Consider the following 25,687-nt stretch of genomic DNA (forward strand, 5'->3'; position numbering starts at 1 on the left):
TCTGAAGAAAGCCTCTGCAAAGATTTAACGTCCTAAAATTATCCAAATGAACAAAATGATTCCAAAAGTGAACTACAATCCACACCTTCACAACTCACTTCAATACTGCTAACTTCTCACTTCTCCATTCCTTGTGGACCTTATATCCTGTTCAGGGTCTAGAATGATTAAAAAAAGTGAAGCCTGCCTGCCCTATTGGCCCGTGCGCCAAATGTAAAAGCGCACGAGCCACTCAATTGAGAGCGATTGGACTTTTAATGGTCTTACTCGGCCCTTTATTTGTTGGCAGGAGCACTTCTGATACTCACGTACGCCCACCAACAAAAGTATTGCGAGGCAGTGTGATGACATTGACTGCCGCATGCCTGCATAGCAAACGTAAAGTGCAGGCCCAGGCGAAGCTGGATGGTCAGCAGTTTAGTGGGAATAGGGTCAAGCGATCAGGAGGTGGGTCGTGCAGACAAGATGAACTTGGAGAAGGCACGAGGTGAGATAGGAGAGAAATGAAAACAATGAGAGTTCAGAGCTAGAGTGGTGGTGGTGGGGGTGGGGCGGGTGGAGAAACAGCTTTAGAGGAAGTTTGGCTTGGGGAAGGGAGGGACTGGTAAGAGACAGCTGATCAGAGGGTCTCAATCTTTTCATGACAAAGTTGTCCATGAGCTCCTCACACTTCTTATTGGAGATGAAGGTGAAGGAGACAGGGGAGAATGTTTAACAAGATGGCTTGCAGTGAAGAAAAGAAACTTTAAAAAAATTCTTTTATGGGATGTGGGCGTTGATGGCTAGGCCAGCATTTATCGACCATCCTTAATTGCCCTTGAGAAGGTGGTGGTGAGCTGCCTTCTTGAACCGCTGCAGCCCATGTGGCGTAGGTACAGGATTTTGACCCAGTCACAGTGAATGAATGTCCATATATGTCCAAGTCAAGATAGTGGTTTGGAGGAGAACTTCCAGGTGGTGGTGTTCCCATCTGTCTGCTGCCTTTCTAGATGGTAGTGGTTGTGGATTTGGAGGGTGCTGCCTAAGGAGCCTTTGGTGAGTTTCTGCAGTCCACACTGCTGCCACTGTGCATTGGAGGTGGAGGGAGTGAATATTCTTTGTGGATGGGGTGCCAATCACGTGGGTTGCTTTGTCTTGGATAGTGTCAAGCTTCTTGAGTGTTGTGGGAGCTGCACTTTTGACTTGTACCTTGTAGATGGTGGGCAGGCTTTGGGGAGCCAGGAGGTGGGTTACTTGCCACAAGGTTTCCGAGTCTCTGACCTGCTTTTGTAGCCACAGTATTTATATGGCTGTTCCAGTTCAGTTTCTGGTCAATGGGAACCCCCAGGATGTTGATAGTGGGGAATTCAGTGATGGTAAAGCTACTGAATGTCAAGGGATGATGATTAGATTCTCTCTTGTTGGAGATGGTCATTGCCTGGCACTTGCGTGGCATGAATGTTACTTGCCACTTGTCAGCCTAAGCCTAAGCCAGGCCTTGCTGCACTTAGACATAGACTGCTTCAGTATCTGAGGAGTCACGAATGATGCTGAACATTGTGCAATCAGCAGCGAACTTCTGACCTTATGATGGAAGGAAGGTCATTGATGACGCAGCTGAAGGCGGTTGGGCCTAGGACATTACCCTGAGGAACACCTGTTGTGATGTCCTGGAACTGAGATGATTAACCTCCAACAATCACAACCATCTTCCTTTGTGCCTAGGTATGACAATCACCAGCAGGGGGCTTTCCCTCCAGTTCCCATTGACTACAGTTTTGTTAGGGCTCCTTGATGCCACACTTGGTCAAATGCTGCCTTGATGTTAAGGGCAGTCACTCTCAACTCATATCTGGAATTCAGCTCTTTTGTCCATGTTTGAACCAAGGTTATCCCTGCATCCCAGGTGATCCTGGACTAGTCGGTAGTTTTATCAAAAAAGAGCAGGACCCAATAGTGATTTATGTAGTCCAGTCAGATCTGATGGTAGGTGGCTAAACCAATTGTATGTCGGATCCTTTCAAATCTGCATCCCTTGCAGTTATAGGGGTAGAGATGAGGGCCATACCGGGGGAGCAGCTTGCATGAGAGGGAGTAATAGTTTAGTTGTTCAGGACAGAGGCTGAAAGAAGAAAGCAGTGAAGATATTGTGGTGAAAAAATTTTTATTGTATTTGGGAGGGCAGTAGAGGATGATGATTTTTATTGTATTTGGGAGGGCAGTAGAGGATGATGATTTTGAATGAGAGATGAGAGGGATGGAACAAGTTGAGATGCTCAAAGGAGGAAAAAGTGCCAGAGGAGTAGGTGGGGTCAGGCAAGGTGTTATCTGGTGATAAGTGCCACACTGTCACCACAACGGTCTTTACGGGGCAAATGGTGTAAGATGAGGAAGAATTTTTTTTACGCAGAAGGTAGTGGGTGTCTGGAATTCACTGCCCAAGTTAGTGGTAGAGGCAGAAACTCTAAACTCTTTTAAAAAGTATCTGGATCTGCACCTTAAGTGCTGTAAGCCGCAGGGCTACGGGCTGGGAGCAGGAAGGTGGGATTAGAAAGGGCATGTGGGTGCCCTTGGGCTGGTATGGACAAGATGGGCCAAATGGCCTCCTGTGGTGTAACTTTTCTATGGTTCTATGTAGCCAGGCGCAGAGGCATCATTGAGGGAAAAGGTGTCATCACCCCTCAACCAGGTTTCTGTTAAGGCCATGATGTCAATGCAATCATCCACAATAAGTTAACAGATGGCAAGGACTTTGTTCACAAGTAAACCAGAAGGAGATGTGCAGAGGGGCAGTGAGAGCTGATCTACTGGCAGAGTCTGCAGGGTTAGCATTGGAAGGGGTGAGTTGGACAGGAAGGAGTGTGGCAAGATTAGCCCCAAGTGGGCATACTGGGCAGGAAAGTTGATGGGAAAGTAGGATGCAGCCATTGGGAAAGCTGCTCGTATTGAGCCAGTGCCTAGTACCTCAATAAGCTGATTAGAATGAAAGAAAATGCTGTTTGATCAATTTCTGTTTGACTCAGTTATTCATTTGGAAGAATCTCTCTTCATTGTTGCTGTTAAATAAAGAATTAATAAACATGCTTAAGTTGAATATACACTTTCTCTGCTGCTTTAAAAGTGGAAAACATATTTGTCTGCCTCTTGCTGGTTATCTGCCAGATTTTGTGGGGGTGTACAAGCCTGGTATTAAGGCATTGTCACATGCACAGTCTGCTAACATTGATTTTGCCCTATGTTGCATAAGGCAACTTCAGAGCTCAAGAAATATTCACGGGCTGATTCCCTGATCAGACAGTGAGACTCGGTGCCTGATTTCTGTTAAATTTTTAAATATGGAAAATCAAGTACTGTGGGCCTGTGACCATCCAACTTTTATCTTCATTTATTTCTGTCCATCTGTCCCCCTAAGGTGAGGAATGGGGCTTCTGCAGCAGTTTCAAAGAAATAAAGTGGCTCATCAGGCTACTACGGAGAACATTGTGACGCAGGTGAGAGACTGGAGTGATGGCAGGTTTCTTTGCCTCAGGAAAACCAGTTGAGTTTTTACAACTTGCCATGGTGGAATCCAAATTCTCAACATCTGGATTTCTAGTCCAGTACCATAGGACCAGGCTTCAGCTTCCCAACACTGTACACTGCTTGCTCTTATTCCTAAAGTCTGGGTATTGTTACTGTATTTAACAGACTAGAGCAAAATTTGGATTTCTTGATTATCTCTCAAATTTTCACTATCCATGACTGTGGCAACTCCTTTGAGAAAAGCAGATTCTGACAGATCCCTTTAAACTTAAACTGAGTACTCTCATGAGAAGCAGTTTTCAACAGTGTGAATACACATAGCACAGTAAAATCATTAATTCCAAGGTGCTCTAACAACTTCAATCAACAATTCCTAATTTTGATTGCGCGTTAACAAGCCAGCTCCTTACATGGTTTGAATCTTTGGCTCCTCCAGAACAGTTTCTCACATGATGTCATTGACATTCACAGTTAAAGGAAAAGTACACGTCATCAAGATATCAGCCTTGGCCTAGTGGTGACACATTCACCTCTGAGTCAGGTGTTTCTGGGTTCAAGCCCCATTCCAGAAACTCAGGTGCACTGAGGGAGCGCTGCACTGATGTGGAAGTGCTGTGTTTCAGATGAGGCTTTAAACCTACATCTGCGCTCTCAGGTGAACCTAAAATGTCCCATGGCACCATGCAATGAACAGCAGTGGAGTTCTTCTTGGTGTCCTAGCCAATACATATTTCCCCATCTAAAAAATATATTATCTGGTCATTATCACATTGTTTCTTGTGGGACCCTTTGCTGTATTCAAATTGTTCCTATTTTTCCCACATTGTAACATTACAATAAAATGTGTTTCATTGGCTGAATTGGGACATCCTGAGGTCATGCAGAATGTTACATAATTGCCAGTCTATTTTCTTAAATCCAAGTTCTTGGTTTTGAAAGAGCATATTAATGATGATTCATTCTTCAATTCTAGTAATTTTTAAAATATGTACTGTGCATCATTTCTGTTGGGTATACATCTCTAAAATGCTCCAAATTCTGCAGGACATTAAGAAACCAGACCATATGGAATTAGTTGTTTTTTTTTACCTCCCAGTGACTGAACACCAGCTGCGGGCTGGCTAGGCCACTTGTCCGTTTCCTGATTTCATCAGCAAAGCCAAAGCTCTCTGCGACCGGCAAAATAGCCTTGATAATGAACATTTCTGTCCCTTCCTTCATCTCTTCCTGCAACACTCGGCCTGCACGCTTTGAAAGGACTGCATAAACCCGACCTGTGAAAGCATAAAGAGACTCATTAGAACACACATTTGTGAAATATGGAAGCAATGCTAGGAATTGGAAATAAAAATAGAAAGTGCTGGAAGTTCTCAGGCCAGGCAGCATCTGTGGAGCGAGAAACAGAGTTAAACATTTCAGGTCAACAATCTTTCCAATCTTTCCTCTCTCTGAAACAGACAGTCTACCTTGGATTAGTCTGGCTGAGAACTTTAAAATTTGCCCAGTAAAGCTGAGAAAATTCACTTTATTGAAGTTGAGATCTGCAGTTCCAACTTTATAGCTCATCCTCATATTTAAATCACTGTGTGGCTTTGCCCCTCTCCAACTCTGCAACCCCCTCCGGCCCACCTCCAACTTTAGCCTTTTGTGCAATCTCCACTTCCTTTGCTCCACCATTGACCTTCACCCTTCTAGGCCCAAAGCTCTGGAATTTCCTTCCTAAACTTCTCCACCTCTCCCTTTAAGATGTCCAAACCTGCCTCTTTAGCCAAGCTTTGGTCAGCTGGTCTTTGTGACTCAGTAACAGCTTTGGCCTGATTACCACTGGGATGTCTTACTGTGTTCAAGGCGCTATGTAAAACCAGGTTGCCCTCTGTGCTGTTGTTAAAGCTGGATGTTTAATTCTCTGCTTTTAGATAATTTGACCAACCTACTAAGCAGGTGTCCGCCACAGCAATACCAAAGCTGTAATTGCTTTGTTAAAATAGTTAATTTCAAAAAAGGTGGGAAGGACAAATTAAGGTTAAACTTTCACTAGAGGGTGTTGTTTCTCCAGAGGATTTTTAGATTAAACAATAAAACATTCATTTGGCTCTTTGTTTTCAGACAAGAATAAGATTAGGCGGGGTTCATTTTAAGATCACTATTTAAAGTTTTACGCCAATACTATTGTTCAGGAAACCACAAAAGGTACCATGGGCTGACAACTTGCTGTTAACCAGACTAATTTGACAGTGTAAATGCAGTGTTATCTTTAAACAAAATCCAAGTCCAGAAACCAGTACGGGCGATTTCAACCCTGTCCTTCCTTTCCCACTCTCCAGATCCTCTCCGATGTCATTCTGATAGTGATGCTATCTTAGCTGTTGACTGAAGCAGCGGCCACCAGTGAAACCACCAGGCTACACCTAAAATCTGGTTGTGTGACTTACTGCTTGTACATCTTCAATTTTATTAGCAAAGAATCATGGCCAGGAGGCCTGGTTAAGTTTAAATTTTTAAGGTTTTCTGCAGCCCAGGAAAATTTGGAGTGCTCCTCTGTGTGGCCCCTGCCACTGGCTTTCCTTCTTCTCCATCAACTGGTAAGCCATGTCAGGAGACTGCTGACACAGGTCACCAACCTTGTGCCACCTAGAACCAAACTCCCACCCTCCAGCCAGGTCCTATGTTCCTTCCACAGGATTCTGACAGGAGTTTGAGTTCGATCATTTAAATTAGGCCTGGAAGAATGAGGCTTGGGAGCTAAAATCTTGGTGTGCTGCTCACTTCGACTCCCACAGGCTACACCTAGACTTGGGTTTAGTGACTTGCTGCTTGTACATCTTAAATTTTATCAGAAAAGTGATGTTTCTATAAAGTTTTTTTTTAGAGTTACATAAATATGCAAGGATTATTTAAAGATTCTCCAAATAAAGTCTTACAGCAAAAGCCAAGAGAACACTGAGACCTTGAACAACTCTCAGGCAAACTGCTCTGTATTTGGAAAAAGACGTTTTGGCCCATCAAGTCTAATTTCTCCTGAGCCCTCAATATAAGAAAATCATATTAAAGGTTTACAAGGCATTGGTTAGGCTACAGTTGGACAATCATGAGAGGAAGCATATTAGAGTCATGGAAAGGATACATTACAGATGATGCTAGAATTGAGAGGCCATAGTTAGAACGACGTTATAAAAATTGAGCTTTTTTTTTAACCGAAAAATTGAATTGAGTTATTCAAAATTATGGAAGTGTTTTTGAGATTTGTCAATGGTTATGAATTGGTAAAAAGGTACACAGCCTCAGAACTATCCTTGAAAAAGGGAAGATAGCAAAAAATATTTTCACACAAGGCAGACGCTGTAGCATCATTTAAATAGGTACTTGTATAAATGATTGAAAAGAATACAAAGGGAGAGAAGGACAGAGGAACGCAATCAGTTCCAGTTGAAGAGTTAATACAGGAACAATGAGTCAAATAAATTCTATGATTCTAGACCTTGATCTCCTACATATTGGAGGAGGGTGTGGGAGCGTAGAAATGTACATCTCCACGGGAAAAATTCAGAAAGAAGTCTGTAAGAATTCTTCCCAGACACAGTGAAGCAAAACAGGATGTCACGGCAGTGGCGCCATACCCATTGCCTACACGCCTTCAGGTGGTATGGCTTTGTTCATGTAACTGATTCACCTCGTTATCTTCAAACAAATGGAGAAGCTGAGAGAGGGGTATGAATCATTAAAGTTTTATGGAAAAAAAGCAAGGATGTTAATGTTGCTCTTCTGAGTTATCGAACCTCACCATTACAAAATGGTTTCTCACCATCAGCATTACTAATGAGTAGGGGATTGAGAACACAGCTTCCATCTCAAACCCAATATCACCAGGAACAACCACAAGAGAGTAAAGCAGCTTGAAGAAGGATAGAGAAGCAACCAGGTTCAGAACTTTAATCACAGGCATAGAGCATGTGAGTTTCCAGTGTAGGAGCCCGTGGGAGAGTATGGGTCCAAGTCCAACAGAAGGAAAGTACATTCATTGAAACCCTCCAACCAAGATCATACAGGATTGAGACAGACCAGGGTATCAAAGGGAGAAACCACAGTGCCTTAATTTCCTTGAAGAGAAAGTAATAAGATTCTGATGTGGAAAATAGACTTACTACAAACTCTGCAGTCACCCTGGAGAAGAACACTCACACTGACAGAAGGGAAGATCAGAATGTGATCAGAGAGATTGGTCAAGGCACCTCAGAGACGAACCCTGTGAAGTCTGAGGCTTGCAGGCGGATGAAGGAGGATATAAATATGATGGGGTTAAAGACTTAGGGGAGATGTAGAATAAAGAGTTAATATCAGAAGGATACAAGATGCTGATGTAATAATTGTCAGATCACATTACTGGGGTGGAGGGGGGGTGGCAGAGGGAGAGAGAGAGAGAGAGAGATCTGGAAGTCTGGAAGGAGAAGCTCCAGCCTTGTGTCAAGGTCCAAATGTGTAAATACTTACTGTAAATAAAGAATAATGGTTTTAAGAAACTACAGACAGGAGCAGCCAACTTTGGGAGAATAGACAATCCCCTAAAACCTCGTCTAGATCCTTACCACACAACAAAACATTAAGTGGCCAATTAATGGCCTCCTCCCCCTGTCACTGTGATTTATCCACAGTGGGGGAGGCAGCCGCCAAGTGTCCAGCCATCAAGTAAAAGCTGGAGAGCCTTGAGGCCAAGTCAGGAGGGGGTGCCTCCTGTTTGGTCAGCCCACCAAGACCCTTCTCCAAGATATTACTCCCCATGTTTCCCCTCTCTCCCAGCCTGTTGATCTTGGCTCCCAGCTCTCCTTGCAAGGGCCTATCTTCATCTAGACTAGATGACTCCTTTTCTCCAGCAGACTGCATCTTAGCAGTGATCATTGCTCCTATTTGATTCGCTGGCAGTTCTTGGAGGTGGGACTTCCTCTTAAATGGGGGTTCAAGTCTCGCCTCAACCCAAGATGGCCGTTAAATAGCTGTGAGGTGAGCAGGTCAAGAGAAGGTGGGCTCCTTCATGATTTTTGTGCTAATGCGTGGGGACCCTGCCCCCTCTCCATAAAATTCGGCCCAATGTCTCATGTTACTCACATTCTTTTTCTAATTCCTTCACAAGGATGTTTGCCTCCCTGGCAAGACATCCCTACTTTTACTTGCAAGGTGGTGGTGGGCTTTTTCTTGAACCACTGCATTGTAGTGATTTGATACACCTGAGTGGTTTGCTAGGACACTTCAGAAGGCAGTTAAGAATCAATCACACTGGTGTGAGACTAGAGTCACATATAGGCCAGTCCGGGTAAGAGCAGCAGGTTTCCTTCACTAAAAATCAATACTGAATCAGTTAGGGTTTTATGATAATCGGACAACTTCATGGCCACTTTAACTTGCACCAGATTTTTATTTCCAAAATTTTTGTCCTGCAAATATTTTGCATTTGCACCCACACCTTGATGAGTCTGAACCATCCTGAGCTAACTTTACTCTGCCCATAACATCTGCAAACCAACTTTTAGTGTTCCAAAACTCACAAAAACAATTAACCACTCTCTCCAGAAGTCATTTCTCATCAAACTGTCTCCCTTTACTTCTGTGAATTACTCTTATCCACCTCCTTTCTATCCTTTCGCAGCTAACTTGCCTGAAGAAAAAAATTCCGTGTTCTTCGCCAATGATCAGCTCCATGGTCTCAGCAAAGAATATTCTATCATTGCTCCGTTTTATTCAATAACTGTGACCGACTCAGGTCTGCCTGAGTTTGTTGTTTTCTGCCTTTTGACTTGCATGACCCCCAATTTACCCCTGTCCTTAATCTCTCAATCTTGTGTTCATCCTATTCCTCATACTTGTAAACTACAGTCTTATTGCCTTTACATTGTTAGTTTCTGAAGTTATTGCAGCTGTTATCGACTCTCAAATTATCAGTTACCTTGGAAGTTCTGGATTAAACCACAATAGTCACTACATGTTTATGGCACAACCATTCCACTCAAGATCTTACTGCTGTATGTTTGCACTATTAATTTTTGGATCAACATCAAACATCATAATCCAGACCAATACAATAGACATCAGCACAATTATAAATTTAGGATGAGTTTAAAATCAAAAACTTGAACTTATATAACAACTTTAACATATTAAGATGATGTAATGTGCATCACAGCAGCATATTCAGACAAATATTCACACTGAGCAGAAGAGAGAGGCTTGGTCAAGGAGGTAGGTTTTTAGCTTTGTCTTAAGAGGAAAGGGAGGTTGAGGGCCAAAGAAGCTTGGGAGGGAATTCTATACTGGAGGGGCTTGACAGCAGAAGGCACAGTGGTCAATGATGGAATACATAAGATGTAGAAGCTAGAATTGGAGAAACGCAAAGATTTAGGAGGATTGAAGTGCTGGAGGCACTTACAGAGATCAAAAGGGGCAAGGTCTTGGAGGGTTTTGAACATGAGGATAAGAATTTGAAATGTGAGGCTCTGGTGTGTGGAAGATGAGAGACCAGCTGAATAATCAAGCCCAGAAATAGTGAAAGCATGGATTGAGGGTTTCATCAGCAGATGGACTAAAGAAGGATGGAAGAGAAATAATTCTATAAAATGAACACCTCAGTTGTATGACATGGTGCGTGAAAATTTAAGTGGAACAATAATTTCTTTGCCTAATTATTGGGACAGAGTGTAGCTTCCATTTTTGTTTCCAATTAAATCAGTAAAGGACTATTTTGACAGACATTCTCTATTCACTGTGCTCTTTCCAATTCAAAAGGTTAGTTGTGTCTCCATCTGGTTGGTGTAAATCTTGCTATTTAAGACCGGATAATTTCAGGATGCCCAGGTACAAATAAGGAAAAAGAATAGATGAAAGTCAGATACGTCACACAACAAAAAAAGATAGAATCAGCTTGGTCCAAGGACTGTCTCCAGTGTAACTAGACATAACCATATGCCATCAATATTTCTGGTTGTTGATGGATTTACAGCAAAAAGAGTAGATGTTAGTTACAACGCAAAACCCCCAAATTTTTGGCAAGGGTACACATGCTATTTTCATTAGTTGACAAGTTTTCTTCATAAAGAGTTCAATATAAAAGAGATGCTACTACAATTCTTACCTAATACTTCTGCAGTTGCCATAATCTCGCATGTGTACATTGCTGCCATTAGCCGCTGAGGCCGTGCCTGGAATGCAAAACGACAAGCTTCCTTCATTGTGGCAATGAGCTGGCCTGAGAAAGGGCCATAGCAATCTGTAAGCGCACCTTCAGAGTTACATTTGCCATCTGCCATGCTCTCAGCTGGAGTCCGACTGTCCTGTACCTGACTACCTTGTGCTGCTGGGCTTTCCAATATAGGCTCCAACTCAGAAAGGCTATTTTCCTTTGAGGTTACCTGATGCTGTAACTCCTCAGCCTTTGTTGTTTGTTCCTCAGTGGAAGATAGGTTGTGCGTTTGAACAAGTTGCTGTACTTTACCGATGTCCCATTTTTCTAAAACGAAGCAAACACCCATAAGAGGTTCTTCACACACAGGACCTGAAAGGGTAGCCAACTGAAATCCACTGATTATACTGTTATCAAAATCCTTGTATGTGCCCAAGTCCTTACTGGCTTTGTCAAGACACTGCCACATTGATGGCCTATGATAACTTTCTAATCTATTTAGTAAAATATTAGGACCACAACGGCGTGGTCCAAATGATGAAATTTGATTCACTGCATTTCTCCATTTCCGGCCTACGAAATTCTCCTCCAGCTTTTGCTTAAACTTTTGGATAGCCTCGAGAGTTGTCAGATTGATCTCCAGAGCTTCTCTGCCTTCTTTTACTGATAGATTGAACTGTTCTATTGTACGAATCAGATCACTGTTTTCTTCAAGTAGCTGTGTCACTGCTTCAGGAAGTGGCATGGCTCTCACGCTGAGAGTGGACAACTTATTGGGTGTATTCAAGGTCACAAGTCCATCAGAATCCACAATGACACCATCAGGATATTTATTCTGGTCCTCTCTCTTTTGGTGAATGACAGCAACCTTTTGCTGTGTGCCTATGTCTTCATTTACCATGTCCACCTTGGGTGGTCGAATGATGGTCTCTCTGAATGGAACAATTGGTTCTGATGAACTGATTTCAACCTTGGCAAACCTGCAACAAGAAAAAAATGCTCATGTTATGTAATGTTGAATAAACTGACAATTGTTTTTGACAAGGTTCCACACAAGAGGTTTCTTCATAAGGTGCCTTCAGTATTAGTGGTAACAATTGAGCTAGATTGAGAACTGGCTGGAAGGGTATGGATAGAAAACAGTTATAGAGAGTTTTAGCATTGTATGGAAATCAGTCACCAGAGATTGGTGTTGGCACCATTGCTCTCTACTACTTTTATTAATGATCCGGGTGGAATTATTGGGGGCAAGTTTGCAGATGATGCTAAGATCTTTCTGAGTTTTGAGACTGTAGATGATGTCTGATTTCTTCAAATGGATCCTAATGTGTTGGGGGATTGAGCTGGTGTCTAGCAAATGATGTTTGATTTGAAAAGGTGCAGTATAATGCATGTGGACAGGACGAATGCTGAACATACATACATCTTTGAGGGGAAACAAAAATAGAAGGCGGCGCAGAGAGAGAAAGTGATCTGGGCGTTCTATTACATGGATCTTTAAAGGTTTTTGACTGTTTATGTAAAACGATATCCAGTGTGAATAGGGTGTTGGGGTGCATTTATAGTACAAGTGAGTATAACATGAGAAATACAATTTTGTCTTTGTACAATACCTTGGTCAGGCCTTAGTTGGAACACCATGTCCAGTTGGTTTTCCCACAAGGTGGGTAATATGGAGGGTTTGGAAAGGGTGCAGAGGAGGTCTACGAGATTAATTCCCAGTTTAAAGCATTTTAGTTATCAAATGGTGCAAGGGAGCTGAAACTTTACTCTTTAGAGAAGCATAAACTTAGAGGTGTTCTGATTTGAGGTTTATAAGATGATAAAGAGAATAGATTTTCTCTTAAGTAAGTTTGCTCCAATTAGGTTTGGGAGGATCAGGGGTCACAACTTTAGGTTGTGTAAGGCCAGATGTAGGTTAGATAGCAGGAGGTGGTTCATTTCCAAAATAATAGCAAACCTTTGGAACTGGCTGCTAGTTTGTGCACTGGATGCTGATTTGCTGAATTCCCACAAGTGGGAGCTGGACTTGTTTCTGGCTCAGGCAATCACTTCGTAAAAAAAGTTAGGCACTTCAAAGAATTCCAGGCCAAGTTGACCTGTTGGGCTAATCTTGATTACCTGGGAGAGGGAAGGAGGTATTAGAGAGCAACTTCCTAGATTTTGTCCCCAAAATTGGTCTGGATGTTTATCTGGCATTCTGCCTCTCCTGTGAGATCAGAAGGGGTAGTGTGGAGAGTCTTTATAACGTGATACACAAGGTATCTCATCTGTGTGGGATAGGCTGGTTGGACCAGGGCATCTTTTCCAGTCCATCATTATTTGTATGTTCATAAATGTAGTAGAATTCTCAAATTATTACAAAATTAGCAAGGCTGTGTAAAAGAAAATGAAAATTATAATGATTTTGATAGTGAAAATAAGCAGAAACTGTTTCCAGCAACACAAAAATCACTAATTGGGAGACATAGATTTAAGGTGATTGGCAAAAGAACCAGAGACAAAATGAGGAACCTTTTTTAAACACAGCCAGTTATTGTGATCTAGAATATAATGTCTGAAAGTATGGTAGAAGCAGGTTCAACAGTAACTGTTCGAAGAAAAACAACCCTAGCCTACCTAATCTTTTCTCATAGCTGCAGTTTTCCAGTCCTGCCAACATTCTTTAAATCTCTTCTACACTCTCTGCAGAGCAATTATATCCATCCTGTAATGTGGTGACCAGAACTGTACAAATTTCCAGCTGTGGCCTAACCAATGTTTTGTACAGTTCCAGCATTACATCCCTGCTTTTGTATTCTATACCTCATGCAATAAGGGAAAGCATTACGTATGCCTCCTTTACCATTTTATCTACCTGTTCTGCCACCTTCAGGAACCTGTAACATGTACTCCAAGGTCCCTCACATTCTCTACTCCTCTCAGTATCTTCCTGTTTATTGAGTATTCCCTTGCTTTGTTTGCACTCCCAAAGTGCATAACCTCACAATTATCCAGGCTGAATTCTGTTTGCCACTTTTCTGCCCACTCAACCAAACTATTGGTATCTTTCCGAAGTCCACAGCTATCCTCTTCACTAACAACTGCATGGTCGATTTTTGTGTCCTTTGCCTTGCTTTCAAATATGAGTTACGAATTTCAGGGCAGCCTGTGGATACGACAAGAAAAGGATCTTTCCCTGCAGAACCCAGATTTCTAAATTGTTCCTATACAGCAGCAGTGTTATAACACCACAATCATCAATGAAGCATTATTTAAATCACCGCACCCCATGTGCTAAACTTGAAATGCTTTGAGCTCCATCCAAAACTCAGTGCCACCAAATCGTAGATTTCTGCACTGATGCTCCATGTTTCAAGCTGCGAGTATGTTAGGCTCTATTATTTGGCCTCACATGTATATTACCTGATTTTTCTCCCAAATCAACAGTATCCAGTTGGTGTGGGGAGGAGTGGGAAAGCAATCTGCTCTTCAGCACTTGAGCAGCCACTCAAAGCATTTAAAAAAAATCTCACCCCATAAAGAAGTGCTCGCATATGCAACTTCCATCCGGCTAGCTTTAGTTTCTGGCAGCTTCGCTGCAGACAATGCCAGCTGAGGCTCAGCTCCCAAATCCTTCAGTTCCACAGCTGAAAGAAAGTTGGGTGAGGGTTGCATCTCCAGCATTAACAGCAATCACAGCTGACACAAACTTTACACTATCCAACTAATCCATCTCTTTTAGTTCCAGGCACTAGACAATGACATATGGGTCATATAGGCAAACATGGGAATGCTTAAATCAAAAACATTGTAAAAGGCTATATATTGGAGGAACTCTATTGCCTCTCCTGAGTACGTATGAATTGTGAGACGAGAAAAAGATTAAGATCCAGCTAACTTGCTCTCGTAGGCCTGTGAGTTAAGTACGATAATGGAGTTGTTGATTAATCATAGCAGTCAATCTCCATTGGTTAATCCATAAAGATGCAGTGAACTGTCATGGAAACTATAGATCCAAAATCACCTGCTGCTCCTAAGTCTGCCACACTTACCATATGCCATATCCCTAATTACTGTATCCCAACATATTTTCTGAAGGAAATCAAATTTTCATTTGAATGAATCAACACGATCTGCTCCCTAGGGAGTCTATTCCATAGATTTACTTGCTCACTGAAATTAACTTTCTGCAGATTGGTTTTGCAAGTAGTCCCCTTCAAGTATATGCCATGTCCTCTAGTTTTAGCACTCTGGACAAAGTGAAACAGCTCGTCGTGATCTATGTTATTTAGTCCCCTTAGAATCCTGGAGACATTAATCACCTCACCTCTCAACCTTCTGAATTCCGGTGAGATGTGCCCAATTTTCAAAATCATTCTTCATAATCCAATCCCTCCATCCTCTTGATTATTCTGTACTGTTTCAACAGCTACAATATCTTTTTTGTGCTGTGGCAACTAGAACTGTATACAAGATTCTAAGTGCATGTAGCAAAGGCCATGTTTAATAATTAGTTTGCAGTTCAGTTATGTGTCACGGTCAAGTAATTGAAGTATATCAATTAACCTAATATGATATTCTGCTTAAATATAGTCCACGTAAGGCACTAATATCACACCATATGGGCCTTTGTCTGTAGCTGCATCCTTACTTGACAAATGAAATACGTCATATGGCCCTAGTCTTGTGCAAAATGCTGTGAAGTCAGTCACAGTTGAGCAGACCCGAGTATGAAACTGTTAAACTCCATAGCCATTAACGCTTATCAGTTATACTTCAGTTAGAAGGCCCTAGTGTGTCAAGTAAAACAGTTTTTTTAGGTGTCAAGGTACAGTTCTATGTCTTGAAGCGTTTCAGCCTTTTAACTTAAAGTGCCTTAAGGAGAAATAGTCACTTTCTTTTAAAGCATGTAACAGCCATAAGCATAACTTTGGTTCTGTAACTTTGGAATCAGTTTCTGTGATTAGTTTATGTAGCTATGCAATTATTGTGACTTATATTCCTTATGAACATATATAATGTATCTTAAACATGTATCTTGTTACCTCAGTTTTAACACACTGGTTATCTCTATGGACTGATTTTTAATATTTAATATAGACTTCATGTTGGAGTAACTTTGTAATGGAGGCTACATGCCTTTTGTACTCTTTTGTTATTTTTTAAGTAACTTGCTCCAGGCATGAGCAGTCACTAGGGAGTCACGTATGTGTCTGAACTCTCCAGAACACGTAAAATGTATTAATTAGATACTTTAGAACATGGAGGCCAAAGTATTAATCATTAGGAAGTGACACCACACATCGTCTTATCTTAAATAAGCAGACACACAAATTACCTTATGGTGTCTTGTTATCTTAGTGGAAAGCTATAAGCTTCATAAAATAACAGGGAAAAGCTGTAATGAGAAGAGCGCTCCCACAAGTGACTGACATTTTAGGGAACCAGTCAGGAGTCAACAGGAAATGACATCAGTAAAATGGCCATCACTCTTAAGACGCTAAGTGGACAATAATCAGCACCACTTAACCAATTAAGGACTGATCATGCATTGCCTGGATCAATCAGAGCTCAGGGAAACGACAAACCATACATAGAGGTGATGCCTAGCAAGGGTAATTAAGAGGCAACTTTTAGCAGCAAGGTGTGTAGCACGAGGAAGCAAGAAGATAGATAGACAGACTTCGGTCACCAAGAGAGAGCGCCAAGTCAACTGAAAGTTGAGAGCCGGTGTTAGAGTGAACTGACTGCTTCCACTGCCTTTACCAGGTTTGCATTTTTGTACTTATTGCAATTAACTTAAGAAATTCTATGAAACTTGTGACAACATACTTGTACCCAGAGTGTTCTGTAGCTGGTTGGAACTGCAGGTTCCTTTTAGATCAGCTCTCCCCAACTCAGTCTAGCAATTGTGATCGACTCAAATCTTACAATTAAAGTTAGAGTGAACCCCAGGTCTTGTATGTGGTCACACCAATAAAGCAGGAGGATTACATCACTATGTCACCTCAACATGACCTTTTAAATACATCTCAAATTCTTCTGTGCTGTGGCAACTAGAACTACATTCAAGATTCTTAGTGTGTGTAGGAAAGGCCATATTTAATAATTAGCTTGTAGTTCAGTTAGTGTCATTATCAAGTAATCGAAGTGTATCAGTTAGCCTAACAGGATATTCTGCTTAAATGTAGTCAATGTAAGACACTAACATCACACCATGTGAGCCTTTGTCTGTAGCTGCATCCTGCTATTCCCAATTAGTACTGTTGTGATAGCTTCTATTTATTGTCGATCAGGCCTCCAGTTTCTCATTTTCCATTCACATTATTTCTTTCCATTTAAGTGATACCTGGCTTCCCAGATGGCAATTAGCTAATCCCTTGTGGCTAAAACTATTTGAAGTACAGCTCAATTACTACTCATGATCATCTTCAGTGGACAGTTATTTTCCTGCAGATGCTTAGTCCATTTGTAGTTGCTTTCATTGCTCCAGTAGTGCCAGATTAAGTTGAGTTTCATAAGTTTTATCTTCTCTGTAAATAGTTGTGATAGGCAGGATTAAATAGTTGGAAATAATCTAGCTGTAATTCATTGTGTTATCTTGCTTTGGTGGTGGTGCCTTTTTGTTGGTTTAATTTAATGCAAATGAAACACTGCTGCAGGGCAGACACACCACACCCTATGCTCCTCCAGAGGCAACAGGTAAGTAGCCAAAGTCCATAAAGGGACAGAGGCATCTCTTTCCATTAGGGAGAGAAAAATGATTTGTCATGGGCAGGATTGGGAGTGAACTGAAACCCTTGTACCCTTTCCCTTGCGTGTGTGTACGTGCATGTGTTTCTTGGCCCCTGGAGTTTGTGCTCAATTCAAATAACAGCAGCAAGCTTTTGTGGGTTTAAACAGAGAGGGCTATTATTCATGCCTATACTCTGAAAATCTAAATGCTACGTCAATCACTTAGCACTCAAACACACACACGAAAAGTTATTTAGAAATAATAGTGTACTTTTACAAGTTCACGTATTTGGCTCATTGCAGGAACACAGTTGTTGCATGTCCAGTACAGGAGGAGTCTTTTCCACTCTTGAATTGTAGTTTAGATGAGTTCAAATTGCTGAAGTCAGATATCAGGTTTGTTGTAGGATTCCCCTGAAGAGATGAATATTTAGCAGGTCATGAAGTTAGGCATTTTTTGAAATTTGACCTTCTGGTACAAAATCAATCAGGTGGTGGAGTGATTTAGGAATCATGGCGGTTTTATTTTTTTAAGGTGTAGCAGCCTCTAAGTTAAAGGGGATGGGGGGGGATCAGAAAAGAGGTGTCTGCCCAGGGTGATTCAATTAGGAACTTTCCAGAAGCTTGAGATAATGTGCGTTGAATTTGAAAAAGTCACTTGACCCTTGGCAGCCATCTTAGCCACCTAGTCAATCCCCATTTAAAAAAAATATAAGAGACAGTTCCAGAAGCTTCCATATGAACAAAGTCCACATTTGAAGTTAAGATTAGGATATGCCTTCACTGGGCATAACAGGGTATAGTTGGCTTAAGGGGCACCAATCCGCAAGCATGGGGTAAAACGTGGAGGGGTTCCTCCATGAAGTATCACAGTCGGTACTGGGACTGAACCTAGTATTGGCATTGTTTTGCATCACACGTTAGCCATTCAGGCTAACTGACCCACAAAGGCAACAAATTCCAATCCAAAGACTGTCACAAGCAGTCTTGGCTGCCTGTTCTCTGATGTGGGTGAACAAACTATCCTTAAGAGTGACAGTCAAAATTTGCAAAACAGTGAATGTGCAATATAATTAATATTATATTTTAGAAAGCTTAAGAAACATTGTTATAAAGCAGCAAAACCTCAAATACCAAGCAACAGCTCTCTACAAGAAATGTGCAAACACCTAAGAATGAAAAAAGCAGAAAGCAAACCAATGAAACCAATAATATTTTGCAAAATAAAAACAGAAAATGCTGGAAAAACTCAGCAGGTCTGGGAACATCTATGAAGTTAACGTTTCAAGTCCAATATGACTCTTCTTAATGTTAACTCTGTTCTCCTGGATGCAGCCAGACTTGCTGAGTTTTTCCAGCATTTTGTTTGTATTTCAGATTTCCAGCATCTGCAGTATTTTGTTTTTATTTTAATGGATGCACAAGATTGTCAGTTGCTGCACATTGTAGGATCTGCATCATCAATGTGTGGTGGGAGAAAATTCAACAGCACTAAGAGCTCAAGTACATTAAAAAAGGCTGGTTACATTCCTCCAGTATTTTGCACACTTGGGAGACATCTTAACCCGAGGCTATTGCCTAGCAGTGCCTAAGCTCTTTGGACTTATTAACTGTGGTGAATTCCCTGCAGGAAGAGTATGTGCACTTTATATTGGGCAAACAGAAATTCCAGCTTATTTTGGTCATTGATAACACCTGACAGGATTGCATTGACAAGTCAACTGGTCCTAGGCACTCGGGAGGGTTGGCTGGCATGGGTCCTCAAATGTAAACATGGGGAGATAAAATTATGATCTAAGTCCAGATGACCTTTGTATCCATGAAGCTTATGAAACAATGATAGTATTGGCCTGGCATAAGTTAAGGCAAAAAGGAGAACTGTAAGGAACAGGTTAATCTGTATAATCTGTAATAATATTAAATTTTACCTTTTGTGTGTTAAGTGACTCTCTGTTAGAAGGATGGAAGTGTAACCATAAGGCAGGCTAACTTTACTTGAATATGGAGGCAGTAAACCTAATTAAAAGGCATTCTGGCCAGAGAGCTTTAATTAATAAGTTATTGCACAAATATAGAACCGGCAGAGAATATTAACAAAAACAAAAAAACTGCGGATGCTGGAAATCCAAAACGAAAACAGAATTACCTGGAAAAACTCAGCAGGTCTGGCAGCATTGGCGGAGAAGAAAAGAGTTGACGTTTCGAGTCCTCATGACCCTTCAACAGAACTAGGTGAATCCAAGGAAGGGTTGAAATATAAGCTGGTTTAAGGTGTGTTTGGGGTGGGGGAGAGAGAGAAGTGGAGAGGGGTGGTGTGGTTGTAGGGACATACAAGCAGTGATAGAAGCAGATCATCAAAAGATGTCACAGACAACAGAACACAAGAACACATAGGTGTTGAGGTTGGTGATATTATCTAAACGAATTAAGAATGGACGGTAGGGCATGCAAGGTATAGCTCTAGTGGGGGTGGGGGGGGAGCATAAAAGATTTAAAAATAATGGAAATAGGTGGGAAAAGTAAAATCTATATAATTTATTGGAAAAAACAAACGGAAGGGGGAAACAGAAAGGGGGTGGGGATGGGGGAGGGAGTTCAAGACCTAAAGTTGTTGAATTCAATATTCAGTCCGGAAGGCTGTAAAGTGCCTAGTTGGAAGATGAGGTGTTGTTCCTCCAGTTTGCGTTGGGCTTCACTGGAACAATGCAGCAAGCCAAGGACAGACATGTGGGCAAGAGAGCAGGGTGGAGTGTTAAAATGGCAAGCGACAGGGAGGTTTGGGTCATTCTTGCGGACAGACCGCAGGTGTTCTGCAAAGCGGTCGCCCAGTTTACGTTTGGTCTCTCCAATGCAGAGAATATTATTCACTCAAGCCTTGAAAGAGAAAAGATTTGCCTGAGAAAACTAAGGAGTGTAACAAGTTAAGGAGTTACAGATCTGTGCATTGCTGGATGGGACAATCAAATCAGTGTTGAATGATAGCCATTTATTATGTAATGTTATTGTATATACAAATTACCATTTACAGGTGCTGGAAAAGGGTATTAAGAGTGGGTGTTGGAATGGATACTTTGAAGGTCTGACTCACCAAATACCCAGATTTCAGAACTCATGAGTTTTGGCTGGGAAACTCAAAAAGCCCACAAGGTTTTAACGTAAATGTTGTTAGATGAGGGTGTTGTTAAGTATATGTTTAATTACTGTGAGTAATAATTATTGTGTGCTTAATAATTCTGTGAACATCTGACAATCAATGTTGTGAACCCTATTATTTTGATGGGTAGTAAAAACATCCATCCTCAAATAACTCGATGGGTGTTCCAAGTGTAGATGGGTGGTCTGCTTGGGCACTTTTTTTTGTCAAGTTTGACTGCCAGTTTGTAATCTCCCTGTAGAACTACCAATTTGAAGTTTTAATCAATTATATTGTAAAGCAAGAAACAGTGGAAATACTTTGCAACAGATACATAATGGGTTAACTGATAGAACCCAGGTGGTGATGGCACAGGTGTTGTCATCAGCCTGGGAGAATGTTACCAATAGGATCCCAGAGGGTTATGTTTTGGGACATAATTTCTTTAAGTTGTCAATTATAAGTGGCAAGGCGTCACAAGAACAATAACTAATGACAAATGCAAAGCTAATGAAGAGGGGATCCTCTAAAATTGAACAAGTTATGGAATAATTTAAACATACTTGGGACAGAAACAGAAAATGCTGGAAAAACTCAACAGGTCCAACAGCATCTGTGGAGAAGAAAAAAAGTTAACGTTTCATGTCCGTATGACTCTTCTTCAGAGCTGCATTGTGAGTTCTTCAGAGTTGTGTTTTTTTTCTTTCTACACAGATGCTGTTAGACCTAAGTTTTTCCAGCATTTTCTGTTTTTGTTTCAGATTTCCAACATCTGCAGTATTTTGCTTTTATCTAAATGTACTTGGGTATTGGGCAGCAAGTGACAAATGAAAGTCAATGTAGATAAATGCCAAGTACATCACATGGAAGCAAAATCCAGGAAGGAACTATTACTTAAATGGAAAACAATGATGTGCATGGAAATTGAAAGGAATCTGGCAGTCATGATTGACAATAAATAGAAGCTATCACAGTAATACTCAGTGGGAGGGTATAAAGCAAATCAGATGTTTTTGAAAGATCAATATTGAGCCAAAACAGTGAAATAATCCTGACACTTTATAAATCATTTCTGTGACCGCATTTGGAATCCTGTATACAGTTCTGGTTTTGGAGTACAAAAAGGATTTTCTGGTTATTGAAAGGCTACAGAAGAGAGCAACCAGAAATGATTGACGGGATGGAGGGGACAGAATATGAGAAATGGTTAAGTGTAAATTGAATAAAAATTGAGCTGTTTCTTGGGTTCCAAAAGGACTGGACAATGTAGAACACAAAAACCTATTTCACCTTGTCCAGATCAGAAGACACGAATTGCACTTGAAGGATTCAAAAAAAGACTTGCAGAAACAATTTCAGCGAGTGAGTGATGATTCTATGGAACAGGCATACTAGGTAGAAATAGAGTACTGATGGATTCACATGATATTAGATAGATTTATTTTGGTATATGAATAATTTGAGACAACAAATAGCAAATGTAGCATGCTTGAAAGGAACAGGTTACTTTGGACCTATGGTTCCCAAAATTTTTCACCACTAAGGTTTTCCTCATCTCATGTCTGGATCTGCTGCAGACTAATTCATTGAGATGATTGTCTTGATTAGTCAACAACTCCATGATGGTTGTATCATGCAACTACTAGAATGGTAGAAGGTGATGAACTAGATGGACTGTAGTTTTTTTTTAATCGAGTAATTTCTATATATCCACATTTACTTGTGTTGGATTTAGTGAAAGGTGGAAAGCCCCCACAGGATGGCACAAACTAAAGCAATGGTTGTCTTATCTTTTATACATTTTTCAATAATATGTGATAAAATTAAAAATGACTCAATGAAGTTGTGTAAGTTAGCTGTTTGTGTGATCTTTCTTGAACTGATTCTATTCATAGCACTTTTCCTTTTTGTTTAAATCAACTGTTTTCCTAGTCTACATATACTTTTTTAAAAAGTCTAGTTATGGTTGTGAGCTGCAGCACATGGGCAGGATTAAAAAGAATAAAAACATTAATTAAGCTGCAAACCATCTTAGCACAGAGCTACATCATGCTGTGTGATATCTGTAATACATTAATATTTTCAGATTAAATTCTTTTGTCTACTACTTTAATGGAGGCGACAACTCCGAATATTGCATGGTACAATTTTAACCCAACACAACTAAAATTAAACTTGCTGCATTCCTCCACAGACATTCCTTATTAGTGGATTCCTTGAATTTGTCCACTAAAGAAAGCTGTGGTGGCTTCTGTGGACCTGGGAACACTGATGAATAAATGTAACATTTTCTGACCAGTTGTTTGCAAGGAATATAGGTGTCTCTGAGTTATGGATGTTCAGAGCTCTGGCTACATGTATCATGGCTGCTAATAGGAGGGAGAAAGTTTTTGCAGCAAAGTTTATGAGTACGTGTGTTATTTTTCTTGCATACTTGAAGTGTGATTATTTTTTGACATTTATAATAGAGTGGCAGAGGAACTACCAGGGTGGCAATTTCTTTTGGTTGAATGTGAATGGCAGTGTCGTTTTTTGGTGGTTTGTTAGGGAGAAAAGTGAACTGGGGAGAAATATGCTTGGTAATTACAGAAGTTGAAAGCAGCCAATTAGAATGGACAGCATCTCAGCAACTTAAATGCATAACTAATGGCAAACTTTAAACAAAAAAGGATTTAATGGTCTTAATGGAGACAGTAATTAAAAGACAAGAAATTCTAAGATGTAAACAATAAAAGCAGTATTAAAACTACATAGTCACCTTCTGCAGCACTCCTGCATCCTAATCGTAGGGGTTCACTAACATATTGTGAAGTGGTTTCAATTTCTTATCAACACTAATCTTGTGCAGTATAAATAAAGTACAAATATCTGAAACTCCTGGGAATTTGGATCTTTATACTCAAACTCCTATCATATAGTTATTCACATTCTGGTTCTATCCAGGTACTTCTTCTGAGGGACAATTGAGCCTGTCTCTTTCATACCAATGAGCTTGGATCAAGAGCCTTTGAAGGGAAGTTGTTTGGTCTGAACTTCTGAAAAGCTAAACAACATTCTTCCATTGCTGGTATGGAAAGAATTCTAAAAGAAAATTAGCTAACAGATTTCTGCAATTACTCACTTGTTCTGCACTAAGTCTGTGTTTTAAGTTGCCCTGTTTTAACCAATCCACTTCAATGTCAGTCATAACAGGGCCCGTGGAACCGGGAGGCTTGTTTTAACATTGTTTTGTGCTGTGTCTAACATAAGGTTGCGTGACCGAATCAGCACTATTTTGGAAAGGCCTCTCTCACTTCCTGACCCTCAGGGTCGCTGCTGATTTCCTCTCTCGCTGACCTTCCCTCTCACTGCCGACCTTACCTCTTGCTGACCCTCCATGTAGCTGTCAACCTGCCACCTCGCCAACCCTCTGTTACTGGTGACCTTTCTTCCTGCCGATACTCTTGGCTGCTGCCAGCTTTCTCTCGTGCCACCTCTCCAGCTTGCAGATTACCTCTACAACCTAACGTTGCTCTTCCTGCCTCTCACCACTCATCTTGAGAGCACTTGCTCACAGTAAGGGGTTGGCAAGCAGGAGAGTCAGGGAGCGGGAAAGGCAATGAGCCAGAGGGTTAGGGAGCAGGAGAGGCGGCAAACCAGAGAGTGGAAGAGGCAGAAAGCTGGAGGGTTGGAAAGCGAGAGAGGTGGCAAGTCAGAGAGTGGGAGAAGTGGAAAGCCGGAGTATTGGAGAGCCAGGGAGGCAGCAAGCATGAATGTTGGGGAGTGGGAGAGGTGGCGAACTAGAGAAACAGAGAGCCAGAGGGTTGGGAAGCTGGAGCGGCAGCAAGCCGGAGGAGAGTAGGAGTCAGCATATTTCTCTATATTTTAAAATTTATTTTATTTTAAAAGTTATTTCATTTACAAATATAGGATTTTAGCAATATAAAAATTATTCTTTTCTGATGATAAAGGTCCGACAGAATCTAAATACAGCTTTTACATTAAAGAAATCAGATTTTCACATTATAGCTAATGTTGTTTAAAGTTGCACATTACAGGAATACAACTACATCATTAAGTTAGGACTTAGTGTATTCCTGTTTAATACATTTGTTTGTAGTACTCAGAGCTTATTAGAAGGTCTAGTGCTTTAGCACCTTAACCATGCCCTCTCTCTCCATGCACTGATCCTGTAATTGGTTCCTCCCCTCCTCTCACTACCTTTTACTATGTATATGCCTATAGAATACTTTTGGATTCCGATTAATGTTAGGTGCCATTATCTCTGCATAATCTCATTGCTTTTCATTTCCTTTTCCACTTCCCCATATTCATCCTGGTTCTCACTTGTATTATCAATCTGACATCTGCCACATGTACCCCTTTTCTGCTTCATCTTACTCTCTATCACTCTTGATTGCCAAGGAGCTTTAACTTTGCCTACCTTACCTTTACCCCCTCATGGAAATATACCTTGATTGGACGTGAATCATCTCTTTAAAAGCAGCACACAGCCCATTGTTCTACTGCAGTTTTACTTTCCAATTTATCAGGGGACACTCATTCTTAACCCACTAAAACTGGCTCTTTTGAGTTTTGAGCAAGTATCCAATTAAAACATTATTATTTAAATATTTACATGTGGGTGCATTTTATGAATAAATACTCAGGGATAATTTACAGAGCCGTATCCTGAAGAACTTGTCCGTTATGGCAGTCTGTGCTATCCATTAAAGGAAAAGTACTGAAGCTGTGATACCCTGCTCACACTCTAACCTTTCTCGGAGGTCATCCAAGCAACGCTGCAGGTGGACCTCTCCAGCAGTTACTAATACATGCTCTCCTGTCTCTTGGACGAGCACTTCCGCACATGGATCAGCCTGGTTAAGCAACTTCATCCCTCTCACCAGCTGTGGCATTTCACCTGTACAAGTAAAGCAAAGAAATCAAAAAATGAAGTCAGCTCCGGAGTTAGAAGGCACAAGGTCTAAACGACATTCTGAATCAACAGGTCACTAACTCACACCATTTGTTTAGATACAAGGTATATGGTCCACGGCACAACTATGATCCTCACTAGTCTCTGTGCAGCCTACTAATTTCCTCAATGGAAATCCTCATTTTTTGCAACTATGATTCTTTACTAGCACTATGCCATTAATTCCAGTATTGTGGTGCTGTACGTCACTTAC

The 25,687-nt window shown here is 41.0% G+C and overlaps 1 protein-coding gene across 2 annotated transcripts in view; it reads right to left on the reverse strand.

Annotated features, from left to right (window-relative positions):
- Nucleotides 1-25,687, reverse strand: part of efl1 (elongation factor like GTPase 1) — a 301,855-nt gene that overhangs the window by 49,201 nt on the left and 226,967 nt on the right. For both annotated transcript variants that reach the window (XM_041175230.1, XM_041175231.1), the window contains 3 exons: nt 25,272-25,419; nt 10,619-11,646; nt 4,591-4,775 (listed from right to left, as the gene is read on the reverse strand). In XM_041175230.1, coding sequence (XP_041031164.1) covers nt 4,591-4,775; nt 10,619-11,646; nt 25,272-25,419 — 1,361 coding nt within the window. The remainder of the gene's footprint in view (nt 1-4,590; nt 4,776-10,618; nt 11,647-25,271; nt 25,420-25,687) is intronic.

This window comes from Carcharodon carcharias, chromosome 26, assembly GCF_017639515.1.
Source record: "Carcharodon carcharias isolate sCarCar2 chromosome 26, sCarCar2.pri, whole genome shotgun sequence".
NCBI classification, from domain to species: Eukaryota; Metazoa; Chordata; class Chondrichthyes; order Lamniformes; family Lamnidae; genus Carcharodon; species Carcharodon carcharias.